The 21,176-nt window shown below is 40.4% G+C and overlaps 1 protein-coding gene across 1 annotated transcript in view; it reads right to left on the bottom strand.

Annotated features, from left to right (window-relative positions):
- LOC128647450 (probable ATP-dependent RNA helicase DDX60) overlaps window positions 1–21,176 on the bottom strand; it is a 728,313-nt gene that overhangs the window by 496,043 nt on the left and 211,094 nt on the right. The window contains exons 14-15 of the mRNA XM_053700236.1: window positions 18,892–19,045; window positions 7,997–8,152 (exon numbers count right to left, since the gene is read on the bottom strand). Of these exons, the coding sequence (XP_053556211.1) occupies window positions 7,997–8,152; window positions 18,892–19,045 (310 nt within the window). The remainder of the gene's footprint in view (window positions 1–7,996; window positions 8,153–18,891; window positions 19,046–21,176) is intronic.

Consider the following 21,176-nt stretch of genomic DNA (forward strand, 5'->3'; position numbering starts at 1 on the left):
AGAAAGTTGCTTAAAATTGCATGCTCTTTCTGAATTAGAAAATAAAAAATTTGGGTTCAGTGTCCCTTTAAGTACCAAGTTTAAGCTCTAAGGAGGAGCAGAATTTCTAAAAACATGTCTGATTCTGGACAGAGCCTGAACAAAAGACTGAAAATCAGGAAGCTCCGCAAGCTTCTTTTGCTACAGCACCGATGAAGCCGAAATCTGTCCCTTTAAGGAACTGGCGGCAAGGGAGAAAGGCCAAAATCCTGGATACCCTAACCTTGTGCTAGGGATATCCACGTTCCTCACACCAGGATAAGTAGGTCCTCCACACCTTATGATAGATGCGACGAGTGTCAGGCTTCCTGGCCTGAATGAGCATATCAATCACTCTTTCAGAAAAGCCTCTCTTGGCCAAGAGACTAGGTGTTCAATCTCCATGCAGTCAGCTTCAGAGAATCAAGATTTTGGTGAAGAAAGGGACCCTGGACCAGCAGATCTCTGCGACAGGGTAACCTCCATGGAGGAGACGATGACATCCCCACCAGATCCGCAAACCACGTCCACCATGGCCACAACGGAGCAATCAGAATGATGGAAGCTTGCTCCTGTTTGATGCGGGCCACCACTTGCGGAAGAAGTGGCAACGGTGGAAAAATGTAAATTAGGTTGAATTCCCAAGGCACTGCTAAGGTATCTATCAGCTCTGCCTGGGGATCCCTGGACCACGACCCATATCTGGGTAGCTTGAAGTTGAGTCTGGACGCCATGAGGTCTATCTCCAGTGTCCCCCATCTGTTGCAGATCTCCGCAAACACCTCAAGATGGAGAGACCATTCCCCCGGATGAAATGATTGTCTGCTGAGAAAATCTGTCTCCCAGTTGCTCACACCTGGAATGTGGATTGCTGAGAGCGAACAATTGTGAGTCTCTGCCCATTCCAGAATCTGAGATACTTCCCTCATGGCTAGAAAGCTTCTCGTACCCCCCTGATGGTTTATGTAAGCCACCAAGGTAATATTGTCAGACTGGAATCTGATGAACTGGGATGACCCCAAGGGGGGCCAAGCCCTCAGAGCATTGAATATCACTAAAAGTTCCAGAATATTTATCGGTAGCGTTGACTCCTCTCGAGTCCACCTGCCCTGTGCCCTTATGGCACCCCAAACAGCTTCCCATCCTGATAGACTTGCGTCCATGGTCACAATCTCCAAGGATGGCCTAAAAAATGATGTCCCCTGGGACAGCTATCCCGGATGGATCCACCAAGAGAGAGATTCCCTCACTCGGTTGTCTAGAGATATCTGTTGGGATAGATCTGAGTGATTGCTGTTCCATTGTCTCAACATGCATAACTGAAGAGGTCTGAGATGGAACCTGGCGAATGGAATGACATCTATGCTGGATACCATGAGCCCAATCACCTCAATGCGCCTGGCCACAGATGGCCTTGAGGAGGTATGAAGGGCAAGACAGCTGGACGCAATCTATGACCGTCTCTGATCTGTCAAAAATATCTTCATGGATATGGAATCTATTATCATACCTAGAAATTCCACCCTGTTGCTGGGGATTAGAGAACTCTTTCCTTCCTTTATCTTCCATCCGTGGGATTGAAGGAGAAGAAGAAGAGCCCTCGAATGATCCTCCGTGAGACTGCAGGATGGAGCTTGGACCAGGATATCGTCCAGATAAGGGGTCACTGCAATACCTCTGGCTCTCGCTACCATGAGCAGCGCTCCCAGAATCTTCGTAAAGACTCTTGGGGCAGTCTCCAGACTGAACGGTAGGGCAACAAACAGCAAATGTTGGTCCAGAAAGGTGAATCTTAGGAGCCTGAAGTGATCCTTGTGGATTGGCACATGAAGGTAAGCATCCTTCAAACCTATTGTCGTCATAAATTGCCCCTCTTGAACTAGGGGCAGAATCCATCTGATCGTCTCCATTTTGAAAGATGGGACTGACATAAACTTGTTTAGGCCCTTTAGGTTCAGAATTGTGCGAAACGTGCCCTCCTTCTTTGGGACCACGAAAAGGTTTGAATAATACCCCAAACCTCTTTCTGCTAGAGGCACTGGATTGATAACTCTGAGAGAAGAGAGATCCCTCACACATCCTAGGAAGGAATCTCTCTTCTCTGGTCTTGAAGATAGGTTTGATAGGAGGAATCTGCCTCTGGGCGGATGAGACTTGAATCCTATCCTTTAGCCCTGGGCTATGACTTCCAGAACCCAAGGGTCCTGAACGTCTCTTATCCAGGCCTCCACAAAAAGAGTTAGCCTGCCCCCTATGCGATCCAGAGACGGATCGGGGGCTCCCCCTTCATGCCGATTTTGTCCAAGCGGGCTTCTTGCTCTGCTTGGTCTTATTCCAAGAGTAAGCTGGTTTCCAAGATCCCTTGGACTGCTCGGTCTTTGCGGCAGGCTGCTGGCATTGAGACTTGTCCGAATGAAAGGGACGGAAAGTAGACCCCTTAGGTTTATTTTTCTTATCCTGCGGTAGGAAGGCACCCTTGCCCCCCATGACCATGGATATGATAGAGTACAGACCCGGACCAAAGAGAACCTTCTCCTGAAATGGGAGGAAAAGTAATCTAGACTTGGAAGTCATGTCCGCAGACCACAATTTTAACCACAAAGCCCTGTGGGCTTGAACAGAAAACCTGATATCTTGGCATTCAGGCGAATAATCTGCATATTTGCATCACAGATGAACGAATGAGCTATCCTTAAGGCCTTAGTTCTTTCCTGTATCTCCTCGAGGGGAGTCTCCACCTCGACCATAGCTGACAGAGCATCACACCAATAGATAGAAGCTCCAGCCACTGCAGCGACAGCCGCGGCCAGTTGAAAAAGAACCCTGTGAGTTGGAACTTCTTCCTCAACATGGACTACACTTTTTTATCTATGGGCTCCTTGAACGAAGAGCTATCCTCAAGAAGAATACGCTTAGAGAGCATGGAGATAGCACCATCCACCTTAGGAATGGCCCCCCACAGCTCAAATTGCGAGTCCGGAACAGGGAACAGCTTTTTAAAAGAGGTAGAGGGGGGAAATGACAAACCAAGTTTCTCCCATTCGTTCTTAATAATATTAGCCATTTTAATGGGGACCGGGAAGGTCTGTGGTACCACCCTGTACTCATACATCCTATCTAGCTTAGGGATCGAAGATTCCTCCGCTAGTGTCGGTTCTGGAACCTCTAATGTAGCAAGTACCTCCTTTAGTAGAAAGCGCAAATGCTCCATCTTGAATTTAAAATCTGGCTCCTCCACAAATGGTGGTCTAGATGCCGATTCTGTCCCAGAAAGAGCGTCCTCCGACGAGTCAGAGTCATCCTCATCAGTGGATTATCTGTCAGAGACATCCAGCAGTGTAGATAACCCCTGAGATGGATAGCTATGTTTCACCTTTCGCTTGCGCTTAGCAGGGCATGGTAAGGCATTAAAAGCCGCAGAAACCGCTGTTTGTAACTGATCAGCAAAATCTGTCGGCCAAAGGGCCCCTCCCACAGGAGGATTAGTAGGGCTCTGTGGAGCTGCATGTGTAATCGGAGATGAATGTAGGGAACGCACCTCGCGGGGCGGAGAACCCTCAGAAGTGGACGGCTCAGTTGTACTAAATATCTTATTCTTTTTAGATATTGCAATCTTATCAAAGCATGTGAAACAGAGTTTAGCATGCGGATCAACCGGGACCTCCTCACAATAGACAGTTATTAGTTTTAATTAAAGAGCGAGTACTCTCTAACATATCAGAGTCCTCCATAGCTTGCGCATTTATTACGGACTAGATAAAATTAAATGGCACCTTTATATCCCAATGGCCAGGGCACTCATCACCTCCTATGACCACAGAGAAAACACTTTGTCTCCTACAACCGCCGGTCAAGAAGAGGAAGTTAAAAGAGGCCACACCCGGTCACATGGAGTGCCATGCAGGACAGCCCCTGCACCAGAGAGAAAATGCACCAAAAAAGGCCCGCACCGATCTCTCGATAAGAAACTGACTGTTCACACACTGACAGAGCCTCATCTCACACATGTTGCAGCAATAAACACAATAAACAATATTATGCACAAATCCCCCCTGTTCCATAACCACCTATTAACCATTGATTCTAAACAGATAAAAGGAGCCACATTGTGACCCTGTCTTCTTATGTTATCATATGTGTATAAATGAAATGATCTTACCAGAATCTATGCCGTGGAGTAGGAACACAGCCTTTCAAGTGTGACAGGTTAGTAGCATTGCTCCTGACATGGACTTGAGAGCAGAAAGCAGGCAAAGAAACTCGTCAACGTTGATTGCTTATGGAGCTGTTAATTTGAGTCAGGATGGTTTCGCAGAAAGACTCTCCGGACTCCAACTTTCACCCATGCTCTCACTGAGAGGCTGACATGACTACTTAAAACTCCAGTCCCATTGCGAAGAGTACTACCCTCCATAAGAGACTACTTTGAATCTTCCGACACTTCTCTGCCAACCTCCTGTGATGAAAGGCAAAGAATGACTGGAGGATGAGGGGAGTGGGGGAGGTATTTAAGCCTTTGGCTGGGGTGTCTTTGCCTCCTCCTGGTGTCCAGGTTCTTATTTCCCACAAGTAATGAATGAAGCAGTGGACTCTCCTCCCATTAAGATCAGGGCCGGATTGGGCCGCCGGGATACCGGGAAAAATCCTGGTGGGCCGGCAGATGCACATAGTGTGTAAAGAGAAAGCAGTGAGCACAGCACAGGCCGCACCGCAGCACAGTATGAGGGAGCGCAGTGGCTAAGGCAGGTATCAATGACCTGCTTTTTGAGCTGCCTGCAGAATACACAGAGGGCCGCTCATTCAGCACAGCACACACTGTTGGACTAGAGAGCAGGTGAGGGAGCAGAGTGGCCGCGGCTGCTTTTTGAGCACAGAGAAGAGGCAGCTGCTTAGCTAGTTAGCTGGCATAAGATGTGCCCAATAGCATTGCATAGTGCACCACATGACCAGTGAGTGTCATCATGTGGCTTCATTTAAGTTTTTGGCGTGCCGCTGCAGCCTGCAAGTTTAGGTGGTGGGATCTTCAGTCTGAACTTCAGAATGTCACAGTGAGAGTCTGAGGATGTGCAGCGCTTGCCACCCATCACTAGGAATAGGAAACCCTGATTCATCTCTCAGAGCTCAGTAAGTGACATATCTGCCAATCTGTGGTAGAGGCTGCGGGCAGATAGTGGAATATATGTGGGGTGGGGGGGTTGTAAGTTTACTCACTCATTGGCCGCTTCCATCCTCCTTGACTGAGATGACAAGAGCTGTCACCTTTGCCTGTGAGCTGGGGGAATTTATGTGAGAGCTGTAAGTCATGTTACTTGCCCTGCTAGCAGAGAGAAGGTAAGCCAGTGAGGAACTAGTGCAGCAGCCAGTTTTATGTATTTTATTCACTGCCTCCCCTCAGCCGGTTAATTAGCAGGACTCAGGAGCTGCCGCACTAGTTCAGTTTGTTTTTTTGACAGATTTACAGCAGCTAACGCTGCCCTCCCCCCTGCTCTCCCCTGCTCCTTGTATTGGCTGCTTGAATGGCCACGCAGGGAAGGAACACATCTGCAGTCTGTGGAAGTTTTGTTCTCCCCGGAACTCAGCACTCAAAGGTCAGTGACACTGGGCTGACATACCTAGTTTATTTATTCTATTTTCAGGCACACACAATGCTAAGCACAGGTTATTCAATGCCTGAAAAAAAAAAAAAAAACAGCCCCATCTAGATTAAAGCTGTAGGATAGTAGTTATTTGTCCCTTCTGTATTAAATACATGTGTATGTAGTAAAATGTTCATGTTTTGTGTGTCTGCATACAAGTGAATGCTGTGTAGTGTGCGTATGCTGTGTGTGTTGTGTGTCTGCATGTATGTGGTGTGTGTATGCTGTGTCTGAAACTATGGGTATGGGGTATATGTGTGTATATATATATGTATGTATGTGTGTATATATATATATGTATGTATATATATATATATATATATGTGTGTGTATAACTGTTAACTTGTTTTAAGTGTGCTATCTCATATTGGGACATATATAGAGACATATATTTATATAGAGTATGTATGTATAGGAATGGCTCCTAGATTTTCAGGCTGGCTGGTGTGTGTGTACATCTATATACATACATATATATATATATATATATATATATATATATATATATAATATCTCTCTCTCTCTCTCTCTCTCTCTCTCTCTCTCTCTATATATATATATATATATATATATATCATTCTGCAAACGTACAGACTGAATATAGGTAGGGCTGGTCTTCAATTTTTCCAGGGCTGTTTTTATTCCCAATCCGGCCCTGATTAAGATGGAAATAAATCTTCGAAAGTGCTCCTTAACTTCTCAGACCTGGGTGTCTTTACTGATATTGTTCCTAACAGATCAGCTCAGATTAAAGTTGGAAGTTGTAGGTCTCATGGTGACTGCCTCAGATAAAGTTCCATTTTCCAGATATCATATTTGGGCCCTTCAACTACAGATGCTGCATCAATGGAATGGGGACCACGAGGATCCTGTTAGATTACAGTAAATGACAGGCCCTAACTTTGTGACCGACTTGCCTTTCCTTGCTTCAGGAAAACTTCTTTCTTTGGCCAATGTAGGTATTAATTTCCACAAATTTCCACAGCCTGGGGGTGCTGTCTGGAGGTCTCAGAGAGAGCAGGGAGTTTGGTCTCCTCAGACGAGGTTACCCATAAATATTCTGGAACTCTGTGCAATCATCAGAGCTCTCTAGAATTGGTCCGACCACAGATGGGATGCTTTTCTGTAATTAGACAATGTCAGAACAGTTGCAATGAGCAAAGTGTCCTGCATCATCAACTTGGCAGAATGTCATCATTGCATGATTTCTGCCGTACAGATTCTGTGTGTTAACATTTGTGAGGCATACTTTCATCCAGGAGAATGGTCTTTCAATCAGTAAGTTTTCCACCAGATTTTGAGGTGTTGGGGTCTGCCAGAAATAGATCTCATGGCCCCTCGCTTGAATCATGAACTGTCCCAGTATTGTGTCAGGTCCTCAGGCGAGTCTGATAGATGCCCTAGTGGTTCCCTAGTCGTTCAACCTCATTTACATCTTTCCTTCATTTGTGTTGCTAGCCAGAGCGATAGCCAGATTCAATTCTCAGTGTGCCTGCCTTGAAGGCTTCCTCTAAGAAGGGATATTCTCTATAAAGATCCTTTCTTTTATCAAGATTTCAAAACTTTGAATTTGACAGTAAACCAGTGCTATCCAAAATGCAGATGTTAGAGCCCCCGAAATTATCCCTTAAGCAATAAAAAAAAACTTGTAATACAGCAAAAAATAAAAGCGCTGTTGATTGTGCTCAAGTTGATGTTAACACATATTAGCTTAATATTTTTGCCCTCCACTTGTAATTTACCTTAATGTGCAGTTTGTATGAGGATTTAAGAGGTATGTGCAGATAATGAATTTGCATTTGTGTTGCTTTTTAAGCTGTTGCTAAATGTATGATTTGAAAACATGCAGAGTTATGATTGTGTGTGATTGGTTGCATCACAGGACTACATGGGAAGGGTTTTTAAGTGAAGGTCAATTTGGATGAATTAGTGCCTGGTTTTTAATAATTCTATTAAAAACAAGGACACTTTAATTAATCCAAATTGACTTTTTATTCCTTTTCTTCAAAAACTTTCCTTTTAATCCTGACAGTCGCTGCAGTGCTTCCTCCGCCCGTCGCAGTGGCTTTCAGGATTAAAAGTTTTTGAAGAAAAGGAGTGAAATGTCAATTTTGTTGAATTAAAGTGACCTTGTTTTTAATAGGTTTAATAAAAACCGGGCACTAATTCATCCAAATTGACCTTCACTTTAAGACTCTGAAGCATACAGTCTGCTTTTAACAAATTTGGAAAAGAAAACCTAATAAGTTATAATTATTACTTGATTAAATGAACAGAACATTTTGTAAAAAGCTTTTTAGATACTTTGTAATTTTTAAATGTTTAAATATACATCAAATTACCTGCCATGTATCTGGTATAAAATGTTGCACTCGTGGGTCAGGATCTGTTCTTTCATCTCTTAATAAAAAATGACCCATATAAGTCATCTGGAAACGTGCTGCATCAACTCCAACTGAATATTCACCTTCCATCTTTGCAACTTCAGTGCCAGTAACCTGTTTATTAATGTTTAATAAGTGTATTAATGTTACACATTCAGCAAATCTCTTGGCACTCACAATACACATCTTATTTGTGTCTGAAGAGAACAAATATTTTGAAAACACCATGTACTAATGTAACATCCTTATCTTGGGCAAAATATGGACCCCATAGATATAATAGAGCATGTAGGGTGTACTACAATTCTGACTTTGAGGCTGTTCTGTACCTTCATCATTGTATGTGCCTTGGTCAGTGGCCCTACAGGGATCTATTATATTTTGGGGCATTTCCATATTTGTTTAAACAACTTTATTAAAGATATTAAACAAAAGTTACAAGTATAGTACCAGTAACATTGCCATATATTATTATACACATCTTCATATATCAAGAGAAAAAGAGTCAATACATCTAGTGATAAATACAGGTCATTAGTAAACAAAAGACTCCACGTGTAGATTCCAGCATATAAACCTAGAATTCCCACCCCTTAATGATTTAATTAAAAAAACAAAGTATCACATAAAGCAACATATTGAAGAAGAGGTCGGTCACAGGATAGGTATATGGGGAAAAAAGGGAAAACTTCCTGTCTTGCAGTCAAGCCCCCACGGACAAGTATTGTATATTATCCTGTGCTATGGTTGGTCTACTCCTAGTCCCCTGTGGCGAGGCCTGATTCTCATAATCCAAATCCATCTAGTTTGTGTGGGTAATTTCCCCCTTTAACTGGTATTAAAACCTCTAAATATGTACATTTTTCTTCTATATACTCTATGTCTCCCAATTTTTCTCTTATCCTTGGATAATTTTATTCACACATATTCCATCCAAATCTATATTTTGCTATTTATTTACTATTCAATGGGGCCTATTTATCAAGCCGTCAACCGCAAATATGCTGGAATTCCGCAGCATAATTGTGGTGAGCCTGATTCGCCTTATTTATCAAAGCCTACAGACCAGCAAAAGTAGAATTTTGTGACATAACATACGATCCGCAGGTCTCAGTCCGACACAGATCGATGGCTACGTTCCGAATGCAAATTCAGCACTATCTGACTACTTTTGCTAGTTAACAAATAACTAGCAGGTACGCTCGCCACTATTCCGGCCCAGCGTACCTGGTTTTGAATCCGCCACCCTGGATGCGGCGGATGCCATAGGAATCAATGGGAGTCTGAAAGCAGCGAAAGCTCATGTTCGATGCTGCCCGATATCCCATTGATTCCTATGGGAGAATAAAAGTTATGTTTACACCTAACACCCTAACATGTTCCCCGAGTCTAAACACCCCTAATCTTCCGCCCCCTACACCGCCGCCACCTATATTATACTTATTAACCCCTAATCTGCCGCCCCGCCGCCACCTACATAAAAGTATTAACCCCTATCCCGCCGCTCCCGGAGCCCACCGCAACTAAATAAATGTATTAACCCCTAAACATCCAGCCCCCCACATCACCATAAACTAAATTAAGCTATTAACCCCTAAACCTAACAACCCGCTAACTTTATATTAAATATTAACTCATTCATATCTTATAATAAATTTAAACTTACCTTTAGATTTAAATTAAACTCTATTAAACTAATAATTAACCTACACAATATGATAAAAAAGAGAAGACATAGCCATTATTGTCTTTAGCTATGCAAAAGAATGACAAGGCAGCACTCAAAGGTCAAAGAAAATAAGTGGTTTATTTTGCTTAAATCCCTGTTAGCCAGAGACATAAATTCACCTCAAAATATATACATAAAATTAAAATGAGGAATGAAACATTACCAGGCCTGGTATTATTGACAATTCAAACACATTTGTACTAAACATATCTAGAAAGCACATAAGTGTAACAACACGCTTCCTAATAGTGATACAACTATGTGTTAAATATTGCAACAATATAACCATAAGATAATGAGAACAAAATGTCCCAGAATCGGAGCACTTAGTGTAAAGAACACGCTCCTTTATAATGGATAAATTGCCACAAGAAAGTTCCAGTGTTCCTGTGAAAACCAGCTGGTAATATGTAAACAGCCTCACCACAGCTCGCGGTACATGCCTTTAGCCTGCTGGATTAGACTTCCACCATGTCCTTTGCAAAACAAGCTGACTTCAAACAGCTCCGGACTCTGGTTATATCCAAGGCACAATGGGCTCCTCTTTATTACTGCATCTTTCGGATTGCAAGACAGAAGCTTTAAGGCTCCAAGGCTGCTGAACATATACGCTGGTAAATCCAAATTCACCTTGAACACGGTCACTCCATTAACCGCTGCCAGGTAAGTTATTCCTCTCCTTCAAAATTTGCCACTCTCATGAAACGTCAGGCATGACGCGTTTCGCCCCTCCCCTTTGTGGGCTGACCTTAGGGCTTCATCGGATGCTTGGTAGTGGCTGACACAGCCTTTATATACTGTTCTAAAACTAATTGACATTGTAACATAACATCATAGTACAGCAACTATATCATGGACATTTTGAAACATAATTTGCGCACATACATTTCAATTCTTATCACTGCGCAAACAAAACCGGGGAAATGTGTTTTTCGGAAATGGCAATCTAGCTCACACTAACCACAGTGTAACATAGCTTTTAATACTTTTAAATCTGGGAGAGGTTAATTGAGAAACCATTGTGCTTTTATATAGCATATCAAGAATAAATAAACCAAAAGGAAAGACCCTCCTAAAGGAAGCATGAGAAATCTATTTTTTCATTGAGACCATTTGGAGCCAGTGTATCTAACCGATAAATCCAGCGGGATTCATTTTGAAGTAACATAGTATCTACATCACCACCTCGACGGTGCTGTTTAATATGTTGTATCCCTGTCACTTTCATAATTGTAAAGTCTGAATTATGATACCTTTCGAAGTGCCTGGCCACTGGACTGTCTTGCACCTTGTTCTTAATGTCATCCCTATGCTCCCTCATTCGGTCTTTCAGGACACGTTTGGTTTTCCCTATGTAATAAAGGGGACATGAACAGTGTAAGAGGTAAATGACTCCTGTGCTATTACAGGTAATCCATTGTTTTATTTCATACTGTCTACCTGTCGTAGTTTCAAATTTGCAGGTTTTCTGAATAAACCTGCAATACACACAATGTCCACAAGGGCTACAGCCCTGCCATTTACCTCTTTCACTCAACCATGTAGACGTGGGTTTTTTCCTCCTATATTCACTCTGTACCAGTTTATCTTTGAGGCTCAGAGCTCTGCGTGCTGTTAAGAGGGGATAATCTCCTACATATTCTTTTAGCTCAGCATCAATGGTTAACATGTGCCAGTATTTTTTCATTATGCACCTCAATTTACCCCAATGTGAGTTAAACCTCGTAATCAATCGTACCTTATCTGCATCATCCCTTGCTTCACGTTTTTTATAAAGCAAGTCATTTCTTGCACTATTTCTAGCTCGTGCCCATGCTCTTTTTACCTGTCTTTTCGAGTAGCCTCTTTCTAAAAACCTTCGGGACATGTCTCTAGCTTGCTTTTCAAAATCATCAACATCAGAGCAGTTCCTCCTCAATATCAATCCCAGTTTTTAGACTTTCAGGGTGATGGCTACTCGCATGTAAAAGACTGTTTGTGGCAGTTGACTCGATGTACCTTGGTAACCAGATGTCCTCCTTCCTTATTGATGGACAAATCCAAAAATATAGCTTTATCTCGGCTAATTTCACTAGTGAGGAAAATGTTATATCCATTGTCTGTATTTAAACATCTCGATCCTTGGTTCACAACCCAGTGAGAGCACTGATGCTCTAAGGGTTGTTAATTTATCTTCCGTTCCTCTATCTCTCTCCCAAATGTCACTGCTGAGCAGAGGTCTGTCTTTCTGCCCATCAGCCCACCTGGATAAATTTGAATTCATAAAGTATCTAAATCTTTTCGCAAGAAAATTGGTCCTTAAAAAAGTTATGAAAAGGAGAGATCTTCCAGGAGGGCTGATGGACACTAGAGATAAACGTGCTATGGATGATCTGTTGTCCCTATTAGATGATCAAAATGATGATGTAGAGGAAACTTTACATCCTAAGAAATCAAGATTTAAGCCACCTTCTAAATATATGCCCCCTCTCTCATCTGCACCGGATATTCACAATTTTGTGAAATGTGTAGAAAGAGAGATTGGGGAATTACAAAGTTGTGGGGTTATCAATGATAATTTGAGTGTAAGTGAAAGGAGATCTCTTTTTGAGTTACTCAATCACACAGATATCATTTTGAAATCTTCAGATAAAGGCGGCAATTTGGTAGTCATGAATGAACATGACTATGTAGCTGAAGTCCATAGGCAGTTGTCAAACACAACACAGGAGTTAACAGATAGGTCAGCTTTTGATAAATCTTGTAATGAATTGTTATTCATTCTTAATGATGCTTTGAGGGAAGGACTTATAACACATAAAGAACAGGCTTTTATGCACAAGAAATTCCCTATAGTACCTACATTCTATTGCATCCCCAAGCTGCATAAGTGTATGACTAAACCACCGGGACGTCCAATTATCTCGGGCATAGGGGGCCCAATGGAAGGAGCGAGTAGATATATTGATTTCTTTATGAGACCCTTCCTCAGCTCATTGCCCTCCTATGTCCAGGATAGTTCGGATGTCCTTAGAAAATTAGATGGTATTGAGGTTGATGATGATACCTGGTTAGTGACTCTAGATGTAGAGTCATTATACTCTTCGATCCCTCACAATGTAGGGATTAGAGCTATTAGATTTTTCCTAGAACAAAGAGGACAGGGTTTCCAGGCTCATACTGATTTTGTCATTTCCTTGCTACATTCAATATTAAATAACAACGTCTTTCAGTTTGATGGAAGATATTATAGACAACTCCAGGGAACAGCCATGGGTGCCACATGCGCCCCCACATATGCCTGTTTACATCTGGGCTTGTGGGAGGCTCGGGAAATATTCTCGTGCTTTGAATCCCTGGTGGAGGCGCATGTGGTACTCTGGTTACGTTTTGTGGATGACATCCTGCTTCTCTGGAGAGGTAGCAAGGAACTTTTGGAAAACTTTTTGAGTATTTTAAATACAGACAATGGATATAACATTTTCCTCAGTAGTGAAATTAGCCGAGATAAAGCTATATTTTTTGGATTTGTCCATCAATAAGGAAGGTGGACATCTGGTTACCAAGGTACATCGAAAGTCAACTGCCACAAACAGTCTTTTACATGCGAGTAGCCATCACCCTGAAAGTCTAAAAACTGGGATACCGGTAGGCCAGTTCCTCTGATTGAGGAGGAACTGCTCTGATGTTTATGATTTTGAAAAGCAAGCTAAAGACATGTCCCAAAGTTTTTTAGAAAGAGGCTACTCGAAAAGACAGGTAAAAAGAGCATGGTTACCAGCTAGAAATAGTGCAAGAAATGACTTGCTTTATAAAAAACGTGCAGCAAGGGATGATGCAGATAAGGTACGATTGATTACGAGGTTTAACTCACATTGGGGTAAATTGAGGTGCATAATGAAAAAATACTGGCACATGTTAACCATTGATGCTGAGCTAAAAGAATATGTAGGAGATTATCCACTCTTAACAGCACGCAGAGCTCTGAGCCTCAAAGATAAACTGGTACAGAGTGAATATAGGAGGAAAAAACCCACGTCTACATGGTTGAGTGAAAGAGGTAAATGGCAGGGCTGTAGCCCTTGTGGACATTGTGTGTATTGCAGGTTTATTCAGAAAACCTGCAAATTTGAAACTACTACAGGTAGACAGTATAAAATAAAACAATGGATTACCTGTAATAGTACAGGAGTCATTTACCTCTTACACTGTTCATGTCCCCTTTATTACATAGGAAAAACCAAACGTGACCTGAAAGACCGAGTGAGAGTGAAAGGTATCATAATTCAGACTTTACAATTATGAAAGTGACAGGGATACAACATATTAAACAGCACCGTCGAGGTGGTGATGTAGATACTATGTTACTTCAAAATGAATCCCGCTGGATTTATCGGTTAGATACACTGGCTCCAAATGGTCTCAATGAAAAAATAGATTTCTCATGCTTCCTTTAGGAGGGTCTTTCCTTTTGGTTTATTTATTCTTGATATGCTATATAAAAGCACAATGGTTTATCAATTAACCTCTCCCAGATTTAAAAGTATTAAAAGCTATGTTACACTGTGGTTAGTGTGAGCTAGATTGCCATTTCCGAAAAACACATTTCCCCGGTTTTGTTTGCGCAGTGATAAGAATTGAAATGTATGTGCGCAAATTATGTTTCAAAATGTCCATGATATAGTTGCTGTACTATGATGTTATGTTACAATGTCAATTAGTTTTAGAACAGTATATAAAGGCTGTGTCAGCCACTACCAAGCATCCGATGAAGCCCTAAGGTCAGCCCACAAAGGGGAGGGGCGAAACGCGTCATGCCTGACGTTTCATGAGAGCGGCAACTTTTGAAGGAGAGGAATAACTTACCTGGCAGCGGTTAATGGAGTGACCGTGTTCAAGGTGAATTTGGATTTACCAGCGTATATGTTCAGCAGCCTTGGAGCCTTAAAGCTTCTGTCTTGCAATCCAAAAGATGCAGTAATAAAGAGGAGCCCATTGTGCCGTGGATATAACTGGAGTCCGGAGCTGTTTGAAGTCAGCTTGTTTTGCAACGGACATGGTGGAAGTCTAATCCAGCAGGCTAAAGGCATGTACCGCGAGCTGTGGTGAGGCTGTTTACATATTACCAGATGGTTTTCACAGGAACACTGGAACTTTCTTGTGGCAATTTATCCATTATAAAGGAGCGTGTTCTTTACACTAAGTGCTCCAATTCTGGGACATTTTGTTCTCATTATCTTATGGTTATATTGTTGCAATATTTAACACATAGTTGTATCACTATTAGGAAGCGTGTTGTTACACTTATGTGCTTTCTAGATATGTTTAGAACAAATGTGTTTGAATTGTCAATAATTCCAGGCCTGGTAATGTTTCATTCCTCATTTTAATTTTATGTATATATTTTGGGGTGAATTTATGTCTCTGGCTAACAGGGATTTAAGCAAAATAAACCACTTATTTTCTTTGACCTTTGAGTGCTGCCTTGTCATTCTTTTGCATAGCTAAAGACAATAATGGCTATGTCTTCTCTTTTTTATCATATTGTGTATATTGCTTTAAGACTGCAGGCACCTGGTCTCTATATTTATATCAATTGTAGAGTGCACACACTACCTAATTTAAATATAATAATTAACCTACCCTAGCTATTATAATAAAATTACATTAAACTATATTAAACTAATAATTAATCTGCCATAACTGTTATACTAAAATTACTTTAAACTATATTAAATTAATTATTAATATAACCTAACTTTCAAACTAAAATTTCATTAAACTATATTAAACTAATAATTTATCTAACCTAACTTTTATGCTAAAATTACATTAAACTACAAATTAAATTAACTATATTATATATTTAAAAACCTAACCTTACTCAAATAATTTAAATCTAAATCTACACTAAAAAATTACAAAGTTACACAAAACTAACAACTAAGTTACAAAAAATAAAAAAGAAATTATCAAAGCTTTAAACAAATTACACCTAATCTAAGGGCCCTATGAAAATAAAAAAGCCCCCCAAAATAAAAAAAACCCTAGCCTACAATAAACTACAAATAGCCCTTAAAAGGGCCTTTTGCTGGGCATTGCCCCAAAGTAATCAGCTCTTTTACCTGTAAAAAATAATACAAATACCCCCCAACAGTAAAACCCACCACCCACACAACCAACCCCCCAAATAAAAAACTAACTAAAAAACCTAAGCTCCCCATTGCCCTGAAAAGGGCATTTGATGGGCATTGCCCTTAAAAGGGAATTTAGCTATATTGCAGGCCCAAGTCCTAATCTAAAACTAAAACCCACCCAATAAACCCTTAAAAAAATCACACTAACCCCAGAAGATTTACTTACAGTTTTGAAGATCCGACATCCATCCTCAAGAAGCCGGGAGAAGTCCTCAACGAAGTGGCCGAAGTCTTTATCCAAGCCCGCAGAAGTCTTCACCCAGACGGCATCTTCTATCTTCATCGATCCGGCGTGGAGCGGCTCCATCTTCAAGACATCTGACGTGGAGCATCCTCTTCCTTCCGACGACTACCGACGAATGAAGGTTCCTTTAAATGACGTCATGCAAGATGGCGTCCCTTAGATTTCGATTGGCTGATAGAATTCTATCAGCCAATCGGAATTAAGGTTGAAAAAATCCTATTGGCTGTTGCAATCAGCCAATAGGATTGAGCTTTCATCCTATTGGCTGATCCAATCAGCCAATAGAATGCGAGCTCAATCCTATTGGCTGATTGGATCAGCCAATAGGATGAAAGCTCAATCCTATTGGCTGATTGCAACAGCCAATAGGATTTTTTCAACCTTAATTCCGATTGGCTGATAGAATTCTATCAGCCAATCGGAATCTAAGGGACGCCATCTTGGATGACGTCATTTAAAGGAACCTTCATTCGTCGGTAGTCGTCGGAAGGAAGAGGATGCTCTGCGTCGGATGTCTTGAAGATGGAGCCGCTCCGCGCCGGATGGATGAAGATTGAAGATGCCGTCTGGGTGAAGACTTCTACGGGCTTGGATGAAGACTTTGGCTGCTTCATTGAGGACTTCTCCCGGCTTCTTGGAGAATGGATGTCGGGTCTTCAAAACTGTAAGTAAATCTTCTGGGGTTACTGTTAGGAATTTTTTAAGGGTTTATTTGGTGGGTTTTAGTTTTAGATTAGGAGTTGGGCCTGCAATAGAGCTAAATGCCCTTTTAAGGGCAATGCCCATCCAAATGCCCTTTTCAGGGCAATGGGGAGCTTAGGTTTTTTTAGTTAGTTTTTTATTTGGGGGGTTGGTTGTGTGGGTGGTGGGTTTTACTGTTGGGGGGGGTATTTGTATTATTTTTTACAGGTAAAAGAGCTGATTACTTTGGGGCAATGCCCCGCAAAAGGCCCTTTTAAGGGCTATTTGTAGTTTATTGTAGGCTAGGGTTTTTTTATTTTGGGGGGGCTTTTTTATTTTTATAGGGCCCTTAGATTAGGGGTAATTAGTTTAAAGCTTTGATAATTTCTTTTTTATATTTTGTAACTTAGTGTTTATTTTTTTGTGTAACTTAGTGTTTGTTATTTCTTGTAACTTAGTTGTTAGTTTTTTGTAACTTTGTAATTTTTTAGTGTAGATTTAAATTATTTGAGTAGGGTTATGTGTTTAAATATATAATATAGTTAATTTAATTTGTAGTTTAATGTAATTTTAGTATAAAAGTTAGGTTAGATTAATTATTAGTTTAATATAGTTTAATGTAATTTTAGTTTAAAAGTTAGGTTAGATTAATTATTAATTTAATATAGTTTAAAGTAATTTTAGTATAATAGTTAGTGTAGATTAATTATTAGTTTAATATAGTTTAATGTAATTGTATTATAATAGCTAGGGTATGTTAATTATTAGTTTAATAGAGTTTAATTTAAATCTAAAGGTAAGATTAAATTTATTATAACATAGGAATGAGTTAATATTTAATATAAAGTTAGCGGGTTGTTAGGTTTAGGGGTTAATAGCTTAATTTAGTTTATGGCGATGTGGGGGGCTGGCGGTTTAGGGGTTAATACATTTATTTAGTTGCAGTGGGCTCCGGGAGCGCCGGTTTAGGAGTTAATAACTTTATTTAGTTGCGGCGGGGTCCGGAAGCGGCAGTATAGGGGTTAAACAGTTTAGTATAGTGTGGGTGTTTAGTGACAGTATACAAATAAAGCTGTGAAAAAGCCGAAGAGCAGCGAGATCGATGACTGTTAGTTAACAACAGTCCGCTGCTCATCGCCCCATACTTGGTGTGCGGCTTTTTGACAGCTTTTTTGTTAAATATGGAGAGCGTATTCAGGTCCGCGGCAGCGATGTTAGGCGATGTTAGGCGAGCGTATTGGTGCCGGCAAATGCAGCACAGTTGACGGGTTGATAAATAGGCCCCAATATCTCTCAAATATTTATGTCCTATCATTAACATACGTATTACTAGCAACTTTAGTCCACCACTGCTGTAATTTTTTTTGTTGTTTTGTGTTTTTTTTGTTTGTTTTCCTCTCTTTAACCAAGTAATCTCTGTATTTTTTACCATTCATATTATAAGACTGATGACTTGAGATGAAATATAGAATTACTGTTCCAATCTATGAATAAATCCCCATTAATGCTAAACACTAAATTATATATAAATATAACTGGATGTTTTAATTTGTTGGTTTAAAAATATATGTAAATTACGTATGCTTTGGTCTTGTAAAATTCTACATAGCATAAGTTCAGTAATGTGAAACCCTGCTAGAGGCCAGAGAATAAATAAGATAAATTGTAATTGTAACATCTTTGTTCTGGATGTGATTTGTATGTTGTGTTTTTTTGTTGTTGTTATTGTTTAAGGTTATACCCTCTTGCACTGTAAAAATAATAAAAAAGAGTGCAAGGCTTCTTATAATATGGTTGTTATTTGTATGCACATTGTTTCCACTCCTTTGGTATTCAAACACATGCATATTCATTTTTATGACCAAAACTATATGTTTAAAATGTTATTTCAATCCCATAATAATACATTTTTAATAATCAGCACTGTAACAAAATTAAAGACAGGAAATACAAGTGTTACGTAAACAGATATGCAAACAATTATTTACATTCAGTATATATTTCATATTGAATAATTTTTTACCTTTGTTGACTTCAACAAAGATGCCAAGTTCTCAAAACCCAGAGTACTAAGATATTTAGCTATCCTCTGTAGATCCTCTTTCTGCAACATATCGTTATATTTATTTAGAATGATCTGTATCCTCTTCATTATTTCAACTGCTATATTTATATTTCTTGCCTCAATTTCTAAAAAAAAACAAAAAAAAAACAATAGTAATACAAGTGATAGTAATAACATTTTATTCTACATATTTATGAGTCTAAAATGCAATAATATATAATTAATCATAAAAAAAAATTGATTGTAAATTTGAGTAAAACAATATTTGAGACAAGGAAAAAGGTTTATCAAGTGAAGCACTGTTAAAAAACATATTCAACATGGTCCCTATTGTTGCATATTGGCAAAAATAAATAAAAATAAGAATTACCAATTAATATCAAGGTTAAAAAAAAAACATTTTTATGGTGCAAGGAATTAGAATTGGTATACTAAAAGGCTTATGAAAGCCAAGAGTATTATATGCATTGCATTAAATGGATTTTAAACAGTCTTTCATTGTTGTAATAAAAAATGCACTAAGCAGTGGTTTATATTTAATAGAAATGATTGCAGCAATGTGTATTTTTTTTAAAGAGACTAAGCGTTAGATTTATTAAAGCCCTACCGCTGCAAGTTCTCAAAAGAACTTGCTCGCCGTCATTTATCAAGCAGCGGTAACCAAACCGCCGCTTCCCTAACCTCTTCGCCACCTCTAATGTGGCGAAATTCAATCTCCTCGGTCTAGTCAGACCTAGGAGATTGACAGCTCCTGCCTGCATGTGATTGGCTGTGCGCGGGCAGGAGGCGGGATTGCACGCAAGCGCAAAAAGTGCGGACGGACATGACACGATGTAGCGTATCATGTCAACTGCACATAGATAAATGCCGACAGCATACGCTGTCGGCATTTATCACTGCACAAGCAGTTCTGGTGAACTGCTTGTACAATGCCGCCCCCCGCAGATTCACAGCCAATCGGCTGCTAGCAGGGGGTGTCAATCAGCCCGATCGTATAGTATTGGGCGGATTGAAGACCACAGCCTCAGAGGCAGTGGACAAGTTATGGAGCAGCGGTCTTTAAACCACTGTTTTATAACTACTGTTTCCGGCGAGCCTGAAGGCTCGCACGGAAACAGGGGCATCAAGCTCCATTCATAGCTTGATAATTCCTTTGCCTTTTATTTCTTATTTTTAACTTAATTTGTGCAGTGTCAGTAACTTCCTATCACAGCTCTGGGGGCCGATTTATCATGCCCCGAATGTGGCTAGATACATCTGTTTCCATGCGAGCCTTCAGGCTCGCCGGAAACAGGAGTTAACAAGCAGCGGTCTTAAGATCACTGCTCCTTAACTCGTAAGCCACCTCTGAGGTGGCGTACAGCAATCAGCCCAATCACATACAATCAGGTTGATTGACACCCCCTGCTAGCGGCAATCTTCAGGTGGCGGCATTGCATAAGCCGCGTAAGCTGTCAGCATTTCGCGATGTCGGGTGGACATGATGGCTACAGTGGATCATGTCCGCTCGACTCTTAATAAATTGACCCTCTGGTCTCTACATGAAGGCATATCTAGTTGATATAATAAATCTTCTAGAGTAACTTGCGATTGTTTACTATTCAGATAATGCTAGAGGAAACAGTCAATCTGTTTTGCTTCTGCTCAATAGAGGCAGAATGCAACCTAAGTTTAAAATATGTCTGCTCTATTTTCTTCCTGAGGGCAGGGGCTACAATGAGAATTTCTAAGTGCCATTTTGAGATAAAACAAGTACATTGTTTGCTTTTTTATATACAATCTGTTTCTTTTTATATTTAATTTGATTTAACATGTTTGTTTTTACTATAGTACCACTGTTTGATATCCCTTTAAATAATACAGCTAAAAAAATCTTACAGACCTACCTTTGTTACAAATTATATCAATGTTAACAAGGGCATTTTAATGTCACTAAAATTGAGCCTTTATGAGAAAAGTCTAACAGCAGATTTTTCATTACAACTTTGGTTATTGTATCAAACTCATCTCCCTACATGATCCCCTTCCAATGCTTCTAACAGCCTTGTAATGCAAGGTAGCTGACCAGCTATGGCAATGAGAGTCTGAACTGTAGTAAGTCTGCACCAGTGCCATCACTAACGGGGGTGGGGGAAATTGCACCGTTTGCATAATGTCTTGCCCTTGTGCCCCCTATTTGTCCTGTGGTGTGCTGCTGCAATGTGTGCTCTGAGTTGACATGCAATAAGGATCTGATTGAGTTG

Source organism: Bombina bombina, chromosome 2, assembly GCF_027579735.1.
Source record: "Bombina bombina isolate aBomBom1 chromosome 2, aBomBom1.pri, whole genome shotgun sequence".
In the NCBI taxonomy this organism is placed as follows: Eukaryota; Metazoa; Chordata; class Amphibia; order Anura; family Bombinatoridae; genus Bombina; species Bombina bombina.